We start from the raw sequence: 15428 nt of genomic DNA, 5'->3' as shown, positions 1-15428 counted from the left end.
CCCGCCCCGTCCATAGATCACCGCACTGACACCCACTTTGTCGGCGCACAATAACACTGACAGCGTCTGTCCAGCGGCCACAATCAGACTAATACCCGCCAATGGAACCACGCGCCCGGCCCAGGACGTAATGGAAACACAGACACTGCCGCACTGGCCACAGTGGGGCATGGAACAACGAATAGATATAACAGACAATTATTTACATGCTCTGTACAATCATGATAATCCGTGTCCATAGCCGAGGCGCTGTAGTTACTCTGGAGGTAATAAATATGTTATGCTGCATCAATCATGTTTCCCTCCTTCCCCTCCCTCTAGCTACCCCATACCCCTCTCTCTCTCTCTCTCTCTCTCTCTCTCTCTCTCTCTCTCACTTTCTTGATTTTTCTTTTTTCTTGCTTTTTTTCTTTCTTTCTTTCTTTCTTTCTTTCTATTTCCCCACTTCTCTTCCTCCATTTGTTATTCTCGTTATGTTACTTTAGCAGCAGCGCCTGCCTCATTTTACCTCATCTACCCCAATCCCAGCCATCCCGCCCATATCACCGCCTATCCTGCCTACATCACACCTCCCACCATCTCCAGAATCCATCATCAGTCCCTCTAACAAACACTCCAGCACTCCCTGCACCATCGGTCGACTCCTCCGCTTCGGTCACTGTAACTTGCGGGCGGCTTCTGACCGCTCCCGGCGGGGGAGGAGGCGGGGGCGGGCATTGTTTGGTCTTCCGGGACTAGCCAGTCGAGTCGCTGATTTATGCTGATTATTATGGTAGTACATGACAATACAGATGTGTTGATGACGGTGGCAGGCCCCAGAGAGGGGGAACGAGCGAGCGACCAGGCCCAGGGGAGCTGAGAGTGAGAGAACAGCGACGGAGAGGGAGAGCGGCACGGTACGGTCACTGCGGGAGAGAGAGACGGGGAGTGTTCTGGCTCACAAAAGAAGATTCAGTGCTGACTACAGGTATATTCTAATGTTCGCCCAATGGTGGTTACGTAAAAACTGAAAATACACAAAAATAACACAATCAGTCGAGTAAACACATGAGATACTACAATCATGGCGCTCATTCATAAAAAGCACACAAAATATCACAGCCAAAGTTACGATAAATAAATATAAATCAGTAACAAAAGAATGTAGTAACACAACAATACATTATTTAGGTCATAACTGAACCATAAATATCAAATAAATCATAACATACTCTTTCCTCTCTTTCTGTCTGGCGCGGTCCACGTGTATCAGTATCGGGCATCACCCATTACGGCGGCGCCCAGCTCCGCGCCGACTCTCGCCCAGCGCCGCGCCGACTCTCGCCGCCGCCACGACGACGATCACCGCAACCAAATAATATCGAGTCGCGGGCACATGGCTCCCCCAAATTTGGGACATTCAACCAAATTTGTCCTTCTGGCTCCCTTGACGGGGAATCTTGCGCTCAATTCATCACAGTACCATAAGCACACGTGATCACCTGCCGGGTCCGTAGCCCGACAGTGCACCGAGCAGTCACACGATAGTGCACGGGGCAAAGTCACGCCGCAGTGAACGGGGCAAAGTCACTCGGTGGTGCACAGAGCAGTCACTCGGCGGTGCACGGAACAGTCACTCGGCGGTGCACGGAACAGTCACCCGGCGGTGCACGGAACAGTCACTCGGCGGTGCACGGAACAGTCACTCGGCGGTGCACGGAACAGTCACTCGGCGGTGCACAGTCACTCGGCGGTGCACGTAGCCGAGCCTCCAGGTGCCGCACGGAGCAGGGTCACCAGCCGGTGAACCGGTCTTCTGTGCTCCGAGCCGTTCATCAGGACGCGCACCTTGCGTACCAGGCCGTCACTGCCCGGATACGTGTTGACGACTCGCGCCAACGGCCACTGAGAGCGTGGGCGCTCGTCATCCATGACGAGGACAACGTCACCGACCTCGACGTTCTCCGTCGTTTTCGTCCACTTGCGGCGCTCCTGCGCAGCGAGGACGACCTCTTTCCTCCAGCGGTTCCAGAAGACGTTCGCGAGATGCTGAACTCGCCTCCACCGCTGGCGGGCGTACACGTCCGCCGTCGCGAACCTACCAGGAAAAGGTAAGATTACTCTACACTTCTGGGTCAGAAGGGAACTCGGGCTGAGAGCCTCGAGCTGGTTAGTTGGGGACATGTCAGCTATGGAGATGGGACGGCTGTTAAGGATGTCCTCAACCTCGCACATCAACGTTCGCAACAGCTCATCGTCCAGCTGTTCTCCATTCGCGACCAACAGGCTGGTCAGAACTGACCGAGCGCAGCGTATCAGTCGCTCCCAAACCCCACCCATGTGGCTGGCGTGGGGAGGGTTAAACGTGAAGTTGATGAAGTCGCACTGGTCCTTCAGTAGACTGTTCTTGATCTTCTCTTCATCCATCTCAGCGAGAGCAGCCTTCAACGCGTTCTGACCTCCCACAAAGTTCGTGCCGTTGTCGCAGAAGAGACCTCTCACGGGACCTCTTCTGCACACAAATCTTCGGTACGCATTCAGGAATGCGTCGGTTGTCATCGAGTTCAGTGTCTCCAGGTGTACGGCTCTGGAGGCGAGGCAGATGAAGACAATGCCCCACCTCTTTAGTTGACTTCGTCGTTCTTTCACGTAGAACGGGCCGAAGCAGTCCATGCCACAGTAGGTGAAAGGAGGTGACGGCTCAAGGCGCTCGACTGGCAGATCAGCCATTTTCTGTTCCCCGGGGGGACCACGTAGCTTTCTGCACGTCACGCAGCTGTTGATGTAACTGGAGACGGCAGAGCGTCCGTGCAGGATCCAGTAGCCCTGCTGCCGAAGTTCGCCGAGAGTCATCTCTCTTCCTGCGTGTCCCGTCCTCTCGTGACACTGACGAATGATCAATGTACCGACATGGCTCTTCTTTGGGAGAATCACTGGATTCGTGACTTCTCTTGGCAGGTTTGCGCGTCTGATTCCGCCTCCGACGCAGAGAATTCCACTTCTCGTCAGAGGATCCAGCTTCTTCAGACTGCTCTTCTCCCGCGGATCGGGATGGCTGCTTCGGCCACTCCCATCTTCTGTGCACGACTTCTTGATGGAGGCATCAGCTCCACTTTGGCGACGCAGTTCGTCGGCAAACGCTTCCTTTTGCAGTGCCTTGACGATCACGGTTTCAGCCTCGACCAGATCTTGGACCGTCAATTGTTCGTTCGTCATTTCACTGCACTCTTCACCGCGTCTTCTTCTGCACGCTTCCTTGAGTTTCCTTATGTATCTTCGGCAGTTCGCCACCGCAGTCTTGGCAGCAAACCAAGTCGAGAAGCGTTCCAGCCGTTGCAGCAGCGTCGCGTGTTCTGTGGCTGGTTCACTGCTCGTCATCATGGTCACTCCTTTCTTCACTTCAGGATCTTGTTGATCGACAACGTCTTCGTTATCTTCGAGAGGCAGATCCGTTTGACACGACAAGAATGGAGGGCCGTGCCACCACAGGTCGTTTTCGATGAGCTCTTCGATCAGACAGCCCCGTGAGGCTAGATCACTTGGGTTCTGCTCTGATGGGACAAAGTGCCACTGACTCGGTGTCGTGCGATTCAGGATCGTCTGCACTCTGTTGGCGACATACACATGAAACCTGCGCACGTTGTTCCGTATGTATCCAAGAACCACGCGACTGTCGCACCAATAGTGATGCTGGATCGGGGATATGTTCAGATTTTGCTGCAGAAACTCACCGACTTCTGTCGCCAGCACTGCTGCTGCGAGTTCCAAGCGTGGAACTGTGACGGTCTTCTTCGGCGTCACCCTGGCCTTCGACAGCACGAGATCCGAGGACACTTCACCATCCTTGATGACGCGTAGGTAGCTACAGGTTCCGTATCCTGCTGTGGACGCATCAGAGAAGTGATGAAGCTCGAAAGTTGCAGGCGAGCCGTCAGAGTCGAGTATCGAGCCGTACTGTCTTGGGATCTTCACTTTAGACAGATCTGGTAGCGCCGCCTTCCAAGTCAGCCACTGCTCCTTCAGCTCCTCGGGAACCGGGTCATCCCAGGAGCAATCACGTCCACAGAGCTCCTTGACGATCATCTTTCCTTTAAGAATCACTGGCGAGATGAGTCCAAGTGGGTCGTACAGGGAACTCACCCCTGAAAGGATGCCTCGCCTGGTGGCAGGCCGATCAAGGAGCTCTGCTCGGAACTGAATGGTATCAGAACCAAGGTCCCATCTGACACCCAGTGCCTGTTCACACACCTGGGAGTTCCCCTCGAACGTCAAACCCACCAGCGTCTTAGATCTCGAATAGATTGGGACAGTTTGCATGACATCAAAGTCGTTGCAGGCGAACTTCGTGAGTTTAAACCCACCTTCGGCGCACAGATCGGTCGTCTTCTCGATCAGAGTCGCTGCAGTACCAGCATCTGGCGTCGAAGTCAGTCCGTCGTCGACGTAGAAGTCGTTCTTGACGAAGTTGGCTGCTTCTTTCCCATACTTGGGCTCATAGAGCTCGGCAGTCAGATTCAGTGCGTGCATCGCGCACGCGGGTGAGGAGACGGCTCCGAAGAGGTGTGTCGTCATCCTGTAACAGACTGCTTCCTGGTTGACGTCGTCTCTTGGCCACCAGAGGAACCTGAGCAGGTTCCTGTCACTTGCAGTAACCGCGACGCGGTTAAACATGGCTTCTATGTCACATGTCAGAGCCACAGGTTCCTTTCGGAATCTTGCCAGGATCCCGACGAGGTTGTTTGACACGTTTGGGCCTTGAAGTAGCTCGTGGTTTAGACATCGTCCACGAAACTCCACACTGCAGTCGAAGACTACTCGTAGTTTCCCTTTCTTCGGCTGGACGACGCCGTGATGGGGAACATACCACACTCGTCCGTCATTAGCTTCCAGTTCAGCTTGCGGGACGGGCTCGGCATAGCCCTTATCCAACAAGTCGTTGATTGCTGTGATGTAGGCTTCCTTGTAGCTGCTGTCCTTCAACAGCTTCCTCTTCAGGGACTGAAGTCGAGCCTGAGCCTGGTGAAAGTTGTCTGGAAGAGACATGTTCTGATCTCTGAGGGGGAGGGGAGCTTCAAAGCGGCCGTCTGGACGCTGGTGCATGCTTGTCTTCATGATCTCGATGAACTGCAGGTCATCTTGTGACACCATCGTTCCCCCTGGCTGTGAAGTGAAGTCAGAGTCGAAGAGTCTGGCCAGCTGCTCAGGAGGTACCTCACGAGCACGGACTCGGAACGCGAAGTGTCGAACTCCCTCCTGTTCGGCTCGACCAGTCACGTAGAGACACGCTGCACCGGCACCGTTGGATGGCTGACCCATGAATCCGATCACACTCCATCCGAGGCTGGTGCGAATCGCCCAGGGGTCATTGTCGCCACCGGTGACCACTTCGAGTGGCTTCAGAGCTCTGGGGCAGTTGATGCCGATCAGTATTCCCACTTCAGCGTCGGGGACGTACTCCGGCAGCTGTCCGGCCACCTCCTGCAGATGGGGCCATTCAGCTGTTGTGTCGTGTCTCGGGATCAGTTGGCGCTCAGCAGGGATGTCCGCCTTGGAGTACGTAGGAGGTAGCTCGAACTCTGTCTCGCCCTTGTGATCCTTCACCACCAGACCATGTACGACCTGGCTCTGTGTCCTGGTCCTGCCTGCGATCGTGCTCACCTCGAGGGTGACGTCCTCACCGCGCAGATCCAACTCCTGTAGCACAGACTCTTTCACAAAACATGTGTCAGATTGAGGATCGAGCAGTGCGTACACGGTCATGCTTCTGTGGGGAAGATCTCGGTGTGTCAGGTTCACAGGTACCAGCATGGAGTGAGTACACTTGGGAGACTCAGCTACCTTGTCACAGGACACATGGAGGGATACCGCAGCACTAGTCTGGGTGCCTTGGGTTGTTGTCTTGTCCACTCTGAGGGAAAGAGAATCGTCATGGAGCAGGGTAGGGTGCAGCCTGCTACACTTTGTGCATCGCTGTTTCCTTCGACACTCCTTCCATCTGTGCCCCTTCCTTAGGCACCCTCCGCAGAGACCATGCTGTCGGACCAGCTCCTGTCTGCCCTTCAGGGACATCTTGGTGAATGTCGAGCAACGGTCCAGCGGATGATCATTCTTGCATACCACACAGTGGTGCTGCTGATTCACCCGGCCGCTTGCTCTGCTGTCTTGAGGCTTCTGATCGGTTGGTGCAGAAGTGAGGAGAACTCGTGCATTTCTTTGCTTCGGTTGCACTCGCTTGTCTTCCTCACCACTTCTGGGTAGCACTGGACCAGAGGCCACCCTGGCCTCTCTGCTCATGAACTGCACAAAGTGTGCGAACGGTGGGTACTGCGAGACAGCACCTTCTTCGGGTTCATAGATCCACCTGTCAACGATTCTTCTCCAGCTGTCAGACAGGTATCTGGGCAACTTCTTGAGGATGGCATCAATCTCTGATGGACCACCGAACATCTTCACATCACCCATTGCATTCGAACTGGCCAGACAAAGCTCTAGAAAGTCTGAAAGCTCAGTGAATGACTTACTATCACCAGCTCGCACATCTGGCCATCTCTGAAGGCGCCTCTTCATCTCATTCATAGTGACAAATGCATTGCCATACCTGTCGGTGAGGCGCTTCTTGGCTTGCTGGTAGGCATCAGCCGTTCCCATCTGCAGGAAGCCAGTGATCGCGTTCCTTGCTTCTCCAGCTGTGTAGTAGCCCAGGTAGTGTAATCTTTCGCTGGATGAAGAGCATCTGGTCTCAATGTACGTCTCGAAGGCGTTCAGCCAGATGCGGAAGGTGGTGTGATCGCCTTTGAACACACCTGGTTCCGTAGGAGGTAGCTGACATCTCTGCGCCTGTATGGAAAGAATGTCAGCCAGAGTAGCAGCAGTAACTGGTGTTGGAGCAGACTCAGTGGACTGAGGGTGAGCAGGGGCAGGAGCCTGACAATGGGCGGAAATGGGTACAGTAGGCGGTGGCACAGCATAATCAGTCATGTCATTAACAGCTTCATGACAGTCAGTAGGTTGTGCATCAGTGTCCACCCGTTTCGTCCCATGTGACTCCATCTCCATCATGTCAGCCGCCTGCTGTCTTGGTGACATCATCAACGATTCAACTTGCTGCTCCATCCTTTCAATCACCTCTTCTTTTGCTTTATGAATCCTTCTTTCTGTTTCTATTTGATGCTTTTCTTCTTTCCACTTCAGCTCTTGCATCTTGGACTCCATGATCTTTATCTCCCTTTCCAATTCCTGTCTTTCTTCCAGTGCATCAGCTTTTGCTTTCATCTCAGCTGCCTGAGTGTTCTCTTGAACCTTCATCATGAAAAGCTGGGCTTTCATGCCAGTACTCGAAGATGATCTGCTTGTCTGGGTTACCGACGAGCGTGCTCCCCGACTCTTCTTGTTCTGTTTGCACGTCGGTTCTTGTGGTGTCAACGACTCAATCATTGCTCTTGTGGTGTCCAGTTTGATGAGTCTGTCATCATACATCAATCTGTGAGCTTCAAATTCAGCTCCCAACAAGGAGCGCAGATCTTCATGGGTCTGACGAAGCATCACGTAGTTGTGCCTCCATTTGGCAATCCTCTTGGTCATTTTTTCTTCATCCTGCTCATCGTCATCTTGGCTTGTGAGGTCATCAACCAGGGACGTGCCTTCCTTTTCCAGTTTTCCCAACATCTGCTTGAACACTTTGACCTTCATGGTGGTTTGGTACTCTCTACCTTTCTCAGTCAGCCGCAATTCATGTGATGACCTCGTGTCTGGCCCACAGTCATCAGTACCCTTCTCCGAATCAGCCATGGTGACAATGCGGGTTGAGAACTCAGGACAGTTGTAAATTGGGCAAGGATGAAAATGTATGGATTCAATTCATGAAGTTAGTATGGGCAGTATTATCATGAGATATCAACTACACCAAATCTACGAAACATAGGTAGGTAGAATCTACGAGTTGCATTGTGGAATGGCATATTCTATCTACAAAGTAATGTGGCACATCCATCATGGAAAGTCATTGTCATTCAATCTACTTTTCACTATTTTACTGAGCCACAAGGAAGAAACATTTCACTGTGCCACGAAGGGGAAAGACTTTTACTGCCACGCTAAAGAGAGAAAGATTTTTACTGCCACGCAAAAGAGAGGAAGATTTTTACTGTTCTGGCTCACAAAAGAAGATTCAGTGCTGACTACAGGTATATTCTAATGTTCGCCCAATGGTGGTTACGTAAAAACTGAAAATACACAAAAATAACACAATCAGTCGAGTAAACACATGAGATACTACAATCATGGCGCTCATTCATAAAAAGCACACAAAATATCACAGCCAAAGTTACGATAAATAAATATAAATCAGTAACAAAAGAATGTAGTAACACAACAATACATTATTTAGGTCATAACTGAACCATAAATATCAAATAAATCATAACATACTCTTTCCTCTCTTTCTGTCTGGCGCGGTCCACGTGTATCAGTATCGGGCATCACCCATTACGGCGGCGCCCAGCTCCGCGCCGACTCTCGCCCAGCGCCGCGCCGACTCTCGCCGCCGCCACGACGACGATCACCGCAACCAAATAATATCGAGTCGCGGGCACAGGGAGAGAGACGTGGTTGGAGCAGAGGAAAGCATAATAAGTTGGGAAACATAAGGGAGACAGAGTACCTAAGTAAACAAAGTAAGAGACGGTGGCATGGAAAGAAATGATCAGGGAGAAGGGAAGGGATGTGCTTAACAAACGCGAGGGATAGATGAGAGAGAGAGAGAGAGAGAGAGAGAGAGAGAGAGAGAGAGAGAGAGAGAGAGAGAGAGAGAGAGAGAGAGAGAGAGAGAAAGAGAGACAGAGAAAGAGAGAGAGGGAGAGAGCTTGGAAGAGAAATGGAGGAAAAGAAGACAGAGCAGACAAAAGGAGAAGGAAAGGACGAGAGAGGGGCAATCAGATGACTAGCAGTAGGACAATCGAAGATAAAAGCGCTAGGACAGCCTAAAGAGCGGAAAGATGCACAAAGGACCTGGGAATGGGGATTTCCGGGGATGAGAGTGCACGACAAAAGAGAATGGGAAAGACGGCCGGACAGAAGAGCCATGTGAAAAAGAAACAATTTGATAACAGCTGGCGGCCATAGAACTGGAGCACAGTTTATCATCCACTCAGCTGGTTCAGTGGCCCCAAAGCATGACCGTTTTGCTCATGCTTTGCTCGGTAGCTATTTTTTTATAGGATGGCTCCAAACCCTGAAGAAAAAATTTGCGGTTCGTGGCGTTGACTCGTCGAATTCGTATTCCTTACAAGTATTTGTTCTTGAAGTCGCACGTCGTCAGTGCGAGTCCAATATCAGCAACACACCATCGGGCAACAAACAGGCAGTGTACGCTAATGGCCCATCCAGGGCGCCGCCACTTAGCGCCGTCAGCAGCCGCCTGTCAGCGCGAACCACAGTCACCGGTCCCGACCTATTAACATATACCGGTGAACCAGCCTCTGACACGCGACAGTACGACACGATTTCAGCTCAAAGGCCGCTGCCTCGCCAGCGATGAATAATAACTGCTACATATGCTAATCCTGATAGCATGAAGGTTCAGTCATGCGAGAACTCTGTCTTTAATATCGCTCCTTGCCAATTGCAAGTCATGGAGATGATATTCAGGCTGTCACCGATGCGGTCGCGTTCGCATAGATCACAGAAGCCAGTCAGACTCGATCTGTACCGGGTCATTTGATGGCGGTATCAATCGGAAGCCGAGGCTGTCTGCACCGCGAACCGGGGACGTTCTGGTTACGAATTCCCCCTCGTCCCTCCAGCGCAGCCCGCGGTAGACATGAACAGGGTTTGGCCTCCCGATCGGGGCGGTTTATAGCCGGCGCGTCAACAATTAATGGTGGCTTTATTGTGGCGCACTATGAAGGCCGGGCACCGGACAGGCTGGGGCCATCACACAGCTCCCATCGGAGACAGACGCAGCTCCCACGGCGGTAAAAAGGCCGCCTCAAACGGCCGCCGCTTTAAACGAATTATTGGACGGCTGGGGTGAGAGAGGCTCCCCGTTTTGCGGTGCAGCGGGACAATAGCGGCGCATCGAGCACAAATTGGAACAGTCTGTGGATGGGAGCTGAGCCGAGAACAGCCTGTGGGCGGTGATTGAGCGCACTGAACACGGCCTCACAGGCGGGCGTGCTGGTCTCTGTCTTCTTGTCGTGTTTCAGGAGTACGGTCAATGTCATGCTATAGAAAGAAGCGAGACACACAGCGGGTGCCTAATCACTGGTATATTTCTTCGAAATATTACTGCAAAATAAGCAAAAAGAAAAAATATACGCAGATGTTGAATAAACCAGATATAGAAATGAAATATAATGGGATTTTTACGTTATAAAAATTCCTACTGATCTGAACACGCGTCACGGGCAGCGGTTCGGTTCCCAGGGCTCAGCCAGCTAACGGTGATGCTCCGTTCCGTCCGTCCTGCGCCCGCCGTGTGCCAGACGAGACCTGCCTGGGACAGCCCCAGCCCCGCCAGGTTTGACAACGGAAACAATCTGACTGGGCGACATTACAAATGGCGTCTGAGCCGCAGCCGCAGCCGGCAGCTAAGGAAAATAGTGACGATCACGAAGCTGCGTCGACCGACAAAGCGCCGACAAATCTTTTGACTGAGTCTGGCCGATTTATCAGGATTACCGGTCGACGGTGACCATTTATCACGAGGCTGTGCACGTCAGGTGTGCCCAATGCGCCGACGACGACGCCCGTGAAAGCCGCCGATCTGCCGCGCCGCCACTGCGTGAAAAATCCACCGTCGCTGCCGCCGCCGCCGTCGGCAGAGGCGCAGTAACGCCCAGCTCGGAATAATATTTGTATTGTGCACCGGGTGGAACGGGCGGGGCTAGTCCACTTTATTGCCGATAGATGTCAGCTGCATCGCGCGAGCCCAGGCTCAATTAGCTCGGCATGGTGAAAAACGCACCTCTAAATGAGGACATCAGTTTGACTGAATTGCCAATCCCGTGATTTAGATTGTGCATAACGTACTGCAAAGCAAAGAGCAGCGCTCTTTATTGCAGCGTATGTTTCAATTATCTTTGACGTCTATCACCTTCTGTGCACCTTATAGAAAATGAAAAGAATCTCCTTTGAGCTGAAAGAATAACTTTGTTTATATCGGGCTTGAGTTTAAAGGGACCCTCCCACCTTAACATTAGATTTGAGTTGAGATAGCCAAAATGGGGTCCCTGGCTCACAATTACCGATTTCGGCACTCACAACATCGAGAAATGCCTTAAATCGGAAATATTGAATTTCAAAATTGCAGCATTTTCATTCAGAGGGGCTAATGCTTAGGAATACCCCTCTGAATGTGTGACGTCAGCGCAGATATCAAACGATTTTTAAATGTTTGACTAAAACGTTTTGTAGCACGCGGTGGTATATGCTATTTGCGCGCAACATCTGCCGCAAACGCCGCACTTCTAAAATAAAGTCGCTAGAAACAGCGGAGATCCCAAAAAGGTAAACAAAAGTAAAAGTCAAATATCTTGAAAACCGGTGAATATTTTTTGGTGAAATTTGGTAGATATTCGCTTTCGCTCTTTCTGAACCGAGCGACATCACTTTCATGCCAATTCATAAACTTTTTTGAAGGTGGGAGGGTCCCTTTAAGCAGGCTCTAAAGCATTCACGAACCTTCCGTCCATTTTGTAGCTAGCACATTAAACGAAATGGTGCACAAGTCCAATTTCATTTTCCCATGCACGAACGATAACTTTGACGGAGGGATGTGTTTTGTCTCCGTACATTGTAACAAAAAGAAAAAAGATTAGAAAGAAATACAGTGCATCATAAAGGTCTAAAAGTTAACACAAATATATGCCTTATGGTCTGCCACCACACATTTGTTATTGTGTGATTGTTACATGTGTGACCCAGGCCAGAATCGGAGCGGGTGGCGAAAGGCGGAGGCTCAACAGAGGCAGCGGTGACCCAGTTCAACTAGGTCACAGAGAGCAAAGTGAATTGAAGAAGCATTGAAGAATGCTGTGCCCCGATTAGAACACCACCTTCCCAGAGCTGAACAGCACCCTAAACAAGGCGCCCGTGCAGCGTGGAGCCTTTGATCCATCCCTGCCCGGTAGCAGTCGTTTGCACTACCGCTCAGGTGAATCACTGATCACAGGTCAGTGAGTAGAACACAGTCCTTGTTCGTGTCAGTCGGCCGGTCGGCAACTTACCATCCGCAACAGTGACCCCGTTCTGAGCTACAACTGTGCGTCACAATCTTCCTATTTTGGTCCACACCAGCCCGCGCTAGCCCATGTCTCAGTGATCAGTCCTCACCACTGCACTGGTGTTATACCCACAAGGGCCGCCACCTCCACTGGACACTCCTCGACGCAGACTGACCCTGAATCACTACCCCGCATGGGAGGACCGACGGGCCGCCCCACAGTCGCACAGACCGACTGGGCCGCTCCAGCGGCGGTGACGGCCCGTCGCCCTGTCAGTCCTTCGCGTCGGCCCGTCAGTCCGTCGGCCCGTCGGTTCGTCCGTCGGTCCCTCCCCTCCCCTCCCCTCCCCACGGCCGTTGTCTCACCATGTGCGCGCCCCACTCCCCGTGGGAACAATGCTCGTCTATCTGGGCGGGCCGAGTTGGGCTGTTTGCACAGATGCCTTCAGGGCCGCCGGAGGGGGACGGGGAGGGAGGGGAGGGTGACACCGGAGAGGTCTCGTTACCGGCTTTGTCGTCGGGCTTTGTTGTCCCACCAGCACGACACACGGCCATTGTTTCTGCCCGTGTCGCCGGCAGGTCCGGGCTGCCGACGGGGAGGGAGAGGGAGCAGAGTGTCGGTACCGACGACATACAGCGGAGGTGAGACGGCGTCTTTAGAGGGTCCCTGTTTTGGCTTGAACATTGTTTGCTCAAGCCAAAACAGCATTGTTTGAGCCTGAATAACACCTCATAGTGAGCCAGGGGTTCAAGCCCATCAAAATATATTTCATATCGTGCGACAACTCAACAGTTGCGCGACTGCACTTTTCCTCTGTTTTAATTGTGATTCCTCAGAGCGCAAAGAAAGAATTCACCCACCTTCACCGGAACAAAGGCACAAACTTTTGGCTTGTTAGCACCGGCATTTAGAACAGCCCAGTGCGCGAATTCAACAGCAGGGCTGTGTCCATTGTGGCTGCGAGCGACGGCGCTCTCGAGGGTGTCTTGGAGCGACTCCATGTGGTATGAATGGTGCGAGAAACGCGGGGAGGGAGGGCATTACTGAGGAATTGCTGTGGAGTGTGAACTGTGTCTTCCTCAGCTCCCCTACGACGGCAGGCGGAACAAAACGACGGGGGAACGGTCGCCCGGGTCGAAGAACCGCGGGTCATCAAATGGACCACGGGCAATCGAATAAACGGACCGCAAACTGGCGGACCCACGCAACGGCGGCGACGCGACGGGGTGGCTCCTGGCAGTCGCAGGGCCCTCGATATTCCGCTGCTCGACGGGCCGGCCTCTGAAGCTGTCGGTCCCTCCCTCCATCCCTCCCCTCGGGCGTGAGAACGTCACGAACTAACGAACCGCGCGCTCCGATACAGAACAATGCGCCACGTCCTGAGAGGAGCGCCGGCCCTCAGACGAGGCCCACATGTGCCGCACGGGACGCGTCACCGACAATGGTGGCATCACTCTGGCCCGCGCACACTGCGCCCCCAACAAACACAGTTTTTAGCAGCGGCACCGACAGAGTGGAAATTTGTAAAAAGACGTGCTAAATGCAGGTGACAACTGTTCCGCCCGGGGCGCGTCACTGTAAAATATGCTGTTTGGTGCCGGCGCGTCGACTGCGTTGTGTCAGCGCGCGCGGCGATACTGGCGCCCATGTCGCCCAAAACGGCGCACCGGTGAAGAGGGCGGCGACAAATGGCGCACTTGTGTCCTCGGCGGCGATTTACGGCGACATTGTCGGAGCGGGCGGCGAGGGTGGCGCCGGCGAACGAGCTCTCTACATAAATAGGTGGATGGCGCTGTCGAACGACCTCTTTTGCACGGTGATGCAGTGGATGCCAATGGCAGCCCTGTGAGCTTTCAACGATAGCGAGGAGGAGACAACGGCCAACCAAGAGACTTCAACTAAGAAGAGACTCCAGGCGTCTTACCTACTCCTACCTTTGGTCAGCTAATCGCCTAATCAGAATCAGAATCAAGTGAAGTATTTATTAAGAATACAACTTCTTGAGATAAGAAACATCCTCTAGACGTGGACACTGGACATGAATATTCGTTGCCGCCTCAACTACCGTATCACCATGACTGCAGCGAGCGTCCTGGCTTGTCGAGCACCGCCAATGGGACACCTGTACCGGTGCTAGTGCTAGAGCAGCCGGTCGAGCAGTGCGGTAGTGTGAGCGAAGCCGAGGCAGGGACAAGTGAAAGAAAGTTGAAGAGAACGAAAGGAGGGGACGGGAGCTGGTCGGTAGGGTAAATAGCTGCTGCAGCCTTCTTAAAATGGTAGTTACAGGATCGGGGAGTATTCTGTTGAAACACAGTATTCGTCATGAGAGGATAAAAGAAGGGAGAGAGAGAGAGAGAGAGAGAGAGAGAGAGAGAGAGGGGGGGAGAGAGAAGAGCGAGAGGAGTGGTGGGAAAGGGAGCAGCCTGCAGAGCGGCCCGCTCATAAGTAAGCCGGCAGACATCCGACAGGATGTGTTGTCGGCTGCGGCTGATATGCGCGGCACGATTGTCGCCCGCCTGGGCGGCGCCAAATAAAGAGAACTCTGTTTACTTTCGCCCCGGCCGCGCCGGGAACCGGTTTAGCTCAATGCCTTAATTCACAATTATCGTCACGTACACCATTCTGAGGGCTTCTTTATTCGCCGGCGCACGGCGATCGTGCCATTCAGCCGACCATTCTTTTTGTTTATCGCTAAGATCTGGGAGGGCATTCTGATGCAAATGCGGCGCGGCGGCCGGCGGCTCGGCGGCGGTCATGGCGCAGTGGGCCGGCGGTGCATTCCTTGGCTGGCCGGCGGCTCGGCCGGCATTTTGTCCCGAAGACAATGGCTGCGTGGCGAATGGATTAGTATTCGGAGCGGTGCAGGCGGCCGAGCGGCGCGGTCGTGGGCTCCATGCTGATATGCTGCCGGCGTGGCCGGGAGACGGCGAACGGCAGAGACGTGAGAGACGAGAGAGGGTGAAACTCCACCGCCTGCCGTGTTTTACCGTGCGGTGATATTTTACCGACAGACGGACAGAGTCCCGGCGGGCCAATAACACTCCGTTGCAGACACACACACGGACATACACTAGACGGGACACGTTACTTGGTAATCGGCACAGCCTCCACAAACGGTGGACTGTGGCTCAGAGATACTCCCAACGCTCTGTCCCATCGAATGGGTGTGGCCATCGTACGAAGTGGAGTAGGCAGGCACTGCACTGGCGAGGCTGCCCTTTACCAGAC

At 53.2% G+C, this 15428-nt stretch overlaps 2 protein-coding genes across 4 annotated transcripts in view; both read right to left on the bottom strand.

Moving 5' to 3' along the window:
- LOC122365015 (transcription factor SOX-5-like) overlaps positions 1 to 15428 on the bottom strand; it is a 57126-nt gene that overhangs the window by 31254 nt on the left and 10444 nt on the right. The gene's annotated exons all lie outside the window — the stretch shown is intronic.
- Positions 951 to 8565, bottom strand: LOC122365016. Of its 3 annotated transcripts, none has more exons than XM_043335888.1 (3): positions 8407 to 8565; positions 8161 to 8201; positions 951 to 2077 (listed from the first exon to the last, which is right to left on the bottom strand). In XM_043335888.1, the coding sequence occupies exons 1-3, from the start codon at positions 8455 to 8457 to the stop codon at positions 1723 to 1725; spliced, it is 447 nt and encodes a 148-aa protein (XP_043191823.1). In that variant the 5' UTR covers positions 8458 to 8565; the 3' UTR covers positions 951 to 1722. The 3 variants fall into 3 exon arrangements, 1 of the variants encoding a protein (XP_043191823.1); XR_006253657.1 differs by having other exon boundaries at positions 1951 to 2077; positions 8195 to 8201; XR_006253656.1 differs by lacking the exon at positions 8161 to 8201.

The sequence above is a fragment of the Amphibalanus amphitrite genome, unplaced genomic scaffold (genome assembly GCF_019059575.1).
Source record: "Amphibalanus amphitrite isolate SeventyFive unplaced genomic scaffold, NRLGWU_Aamphi_draft 000711F_arrow, whole genome shotgun sequence".
Taxonomy (NCBI): Eukaryota; Metazoa; Arthropoda; class Thecostraca; order Balanomorpha; family Balanidae; genus Amphibalanus; species Amphibalanus amphitrite.
Note: the sequence above shows the minus strand (reverse complement) of the source record. Positions and strands in the feature narration are given on the sequence as shown.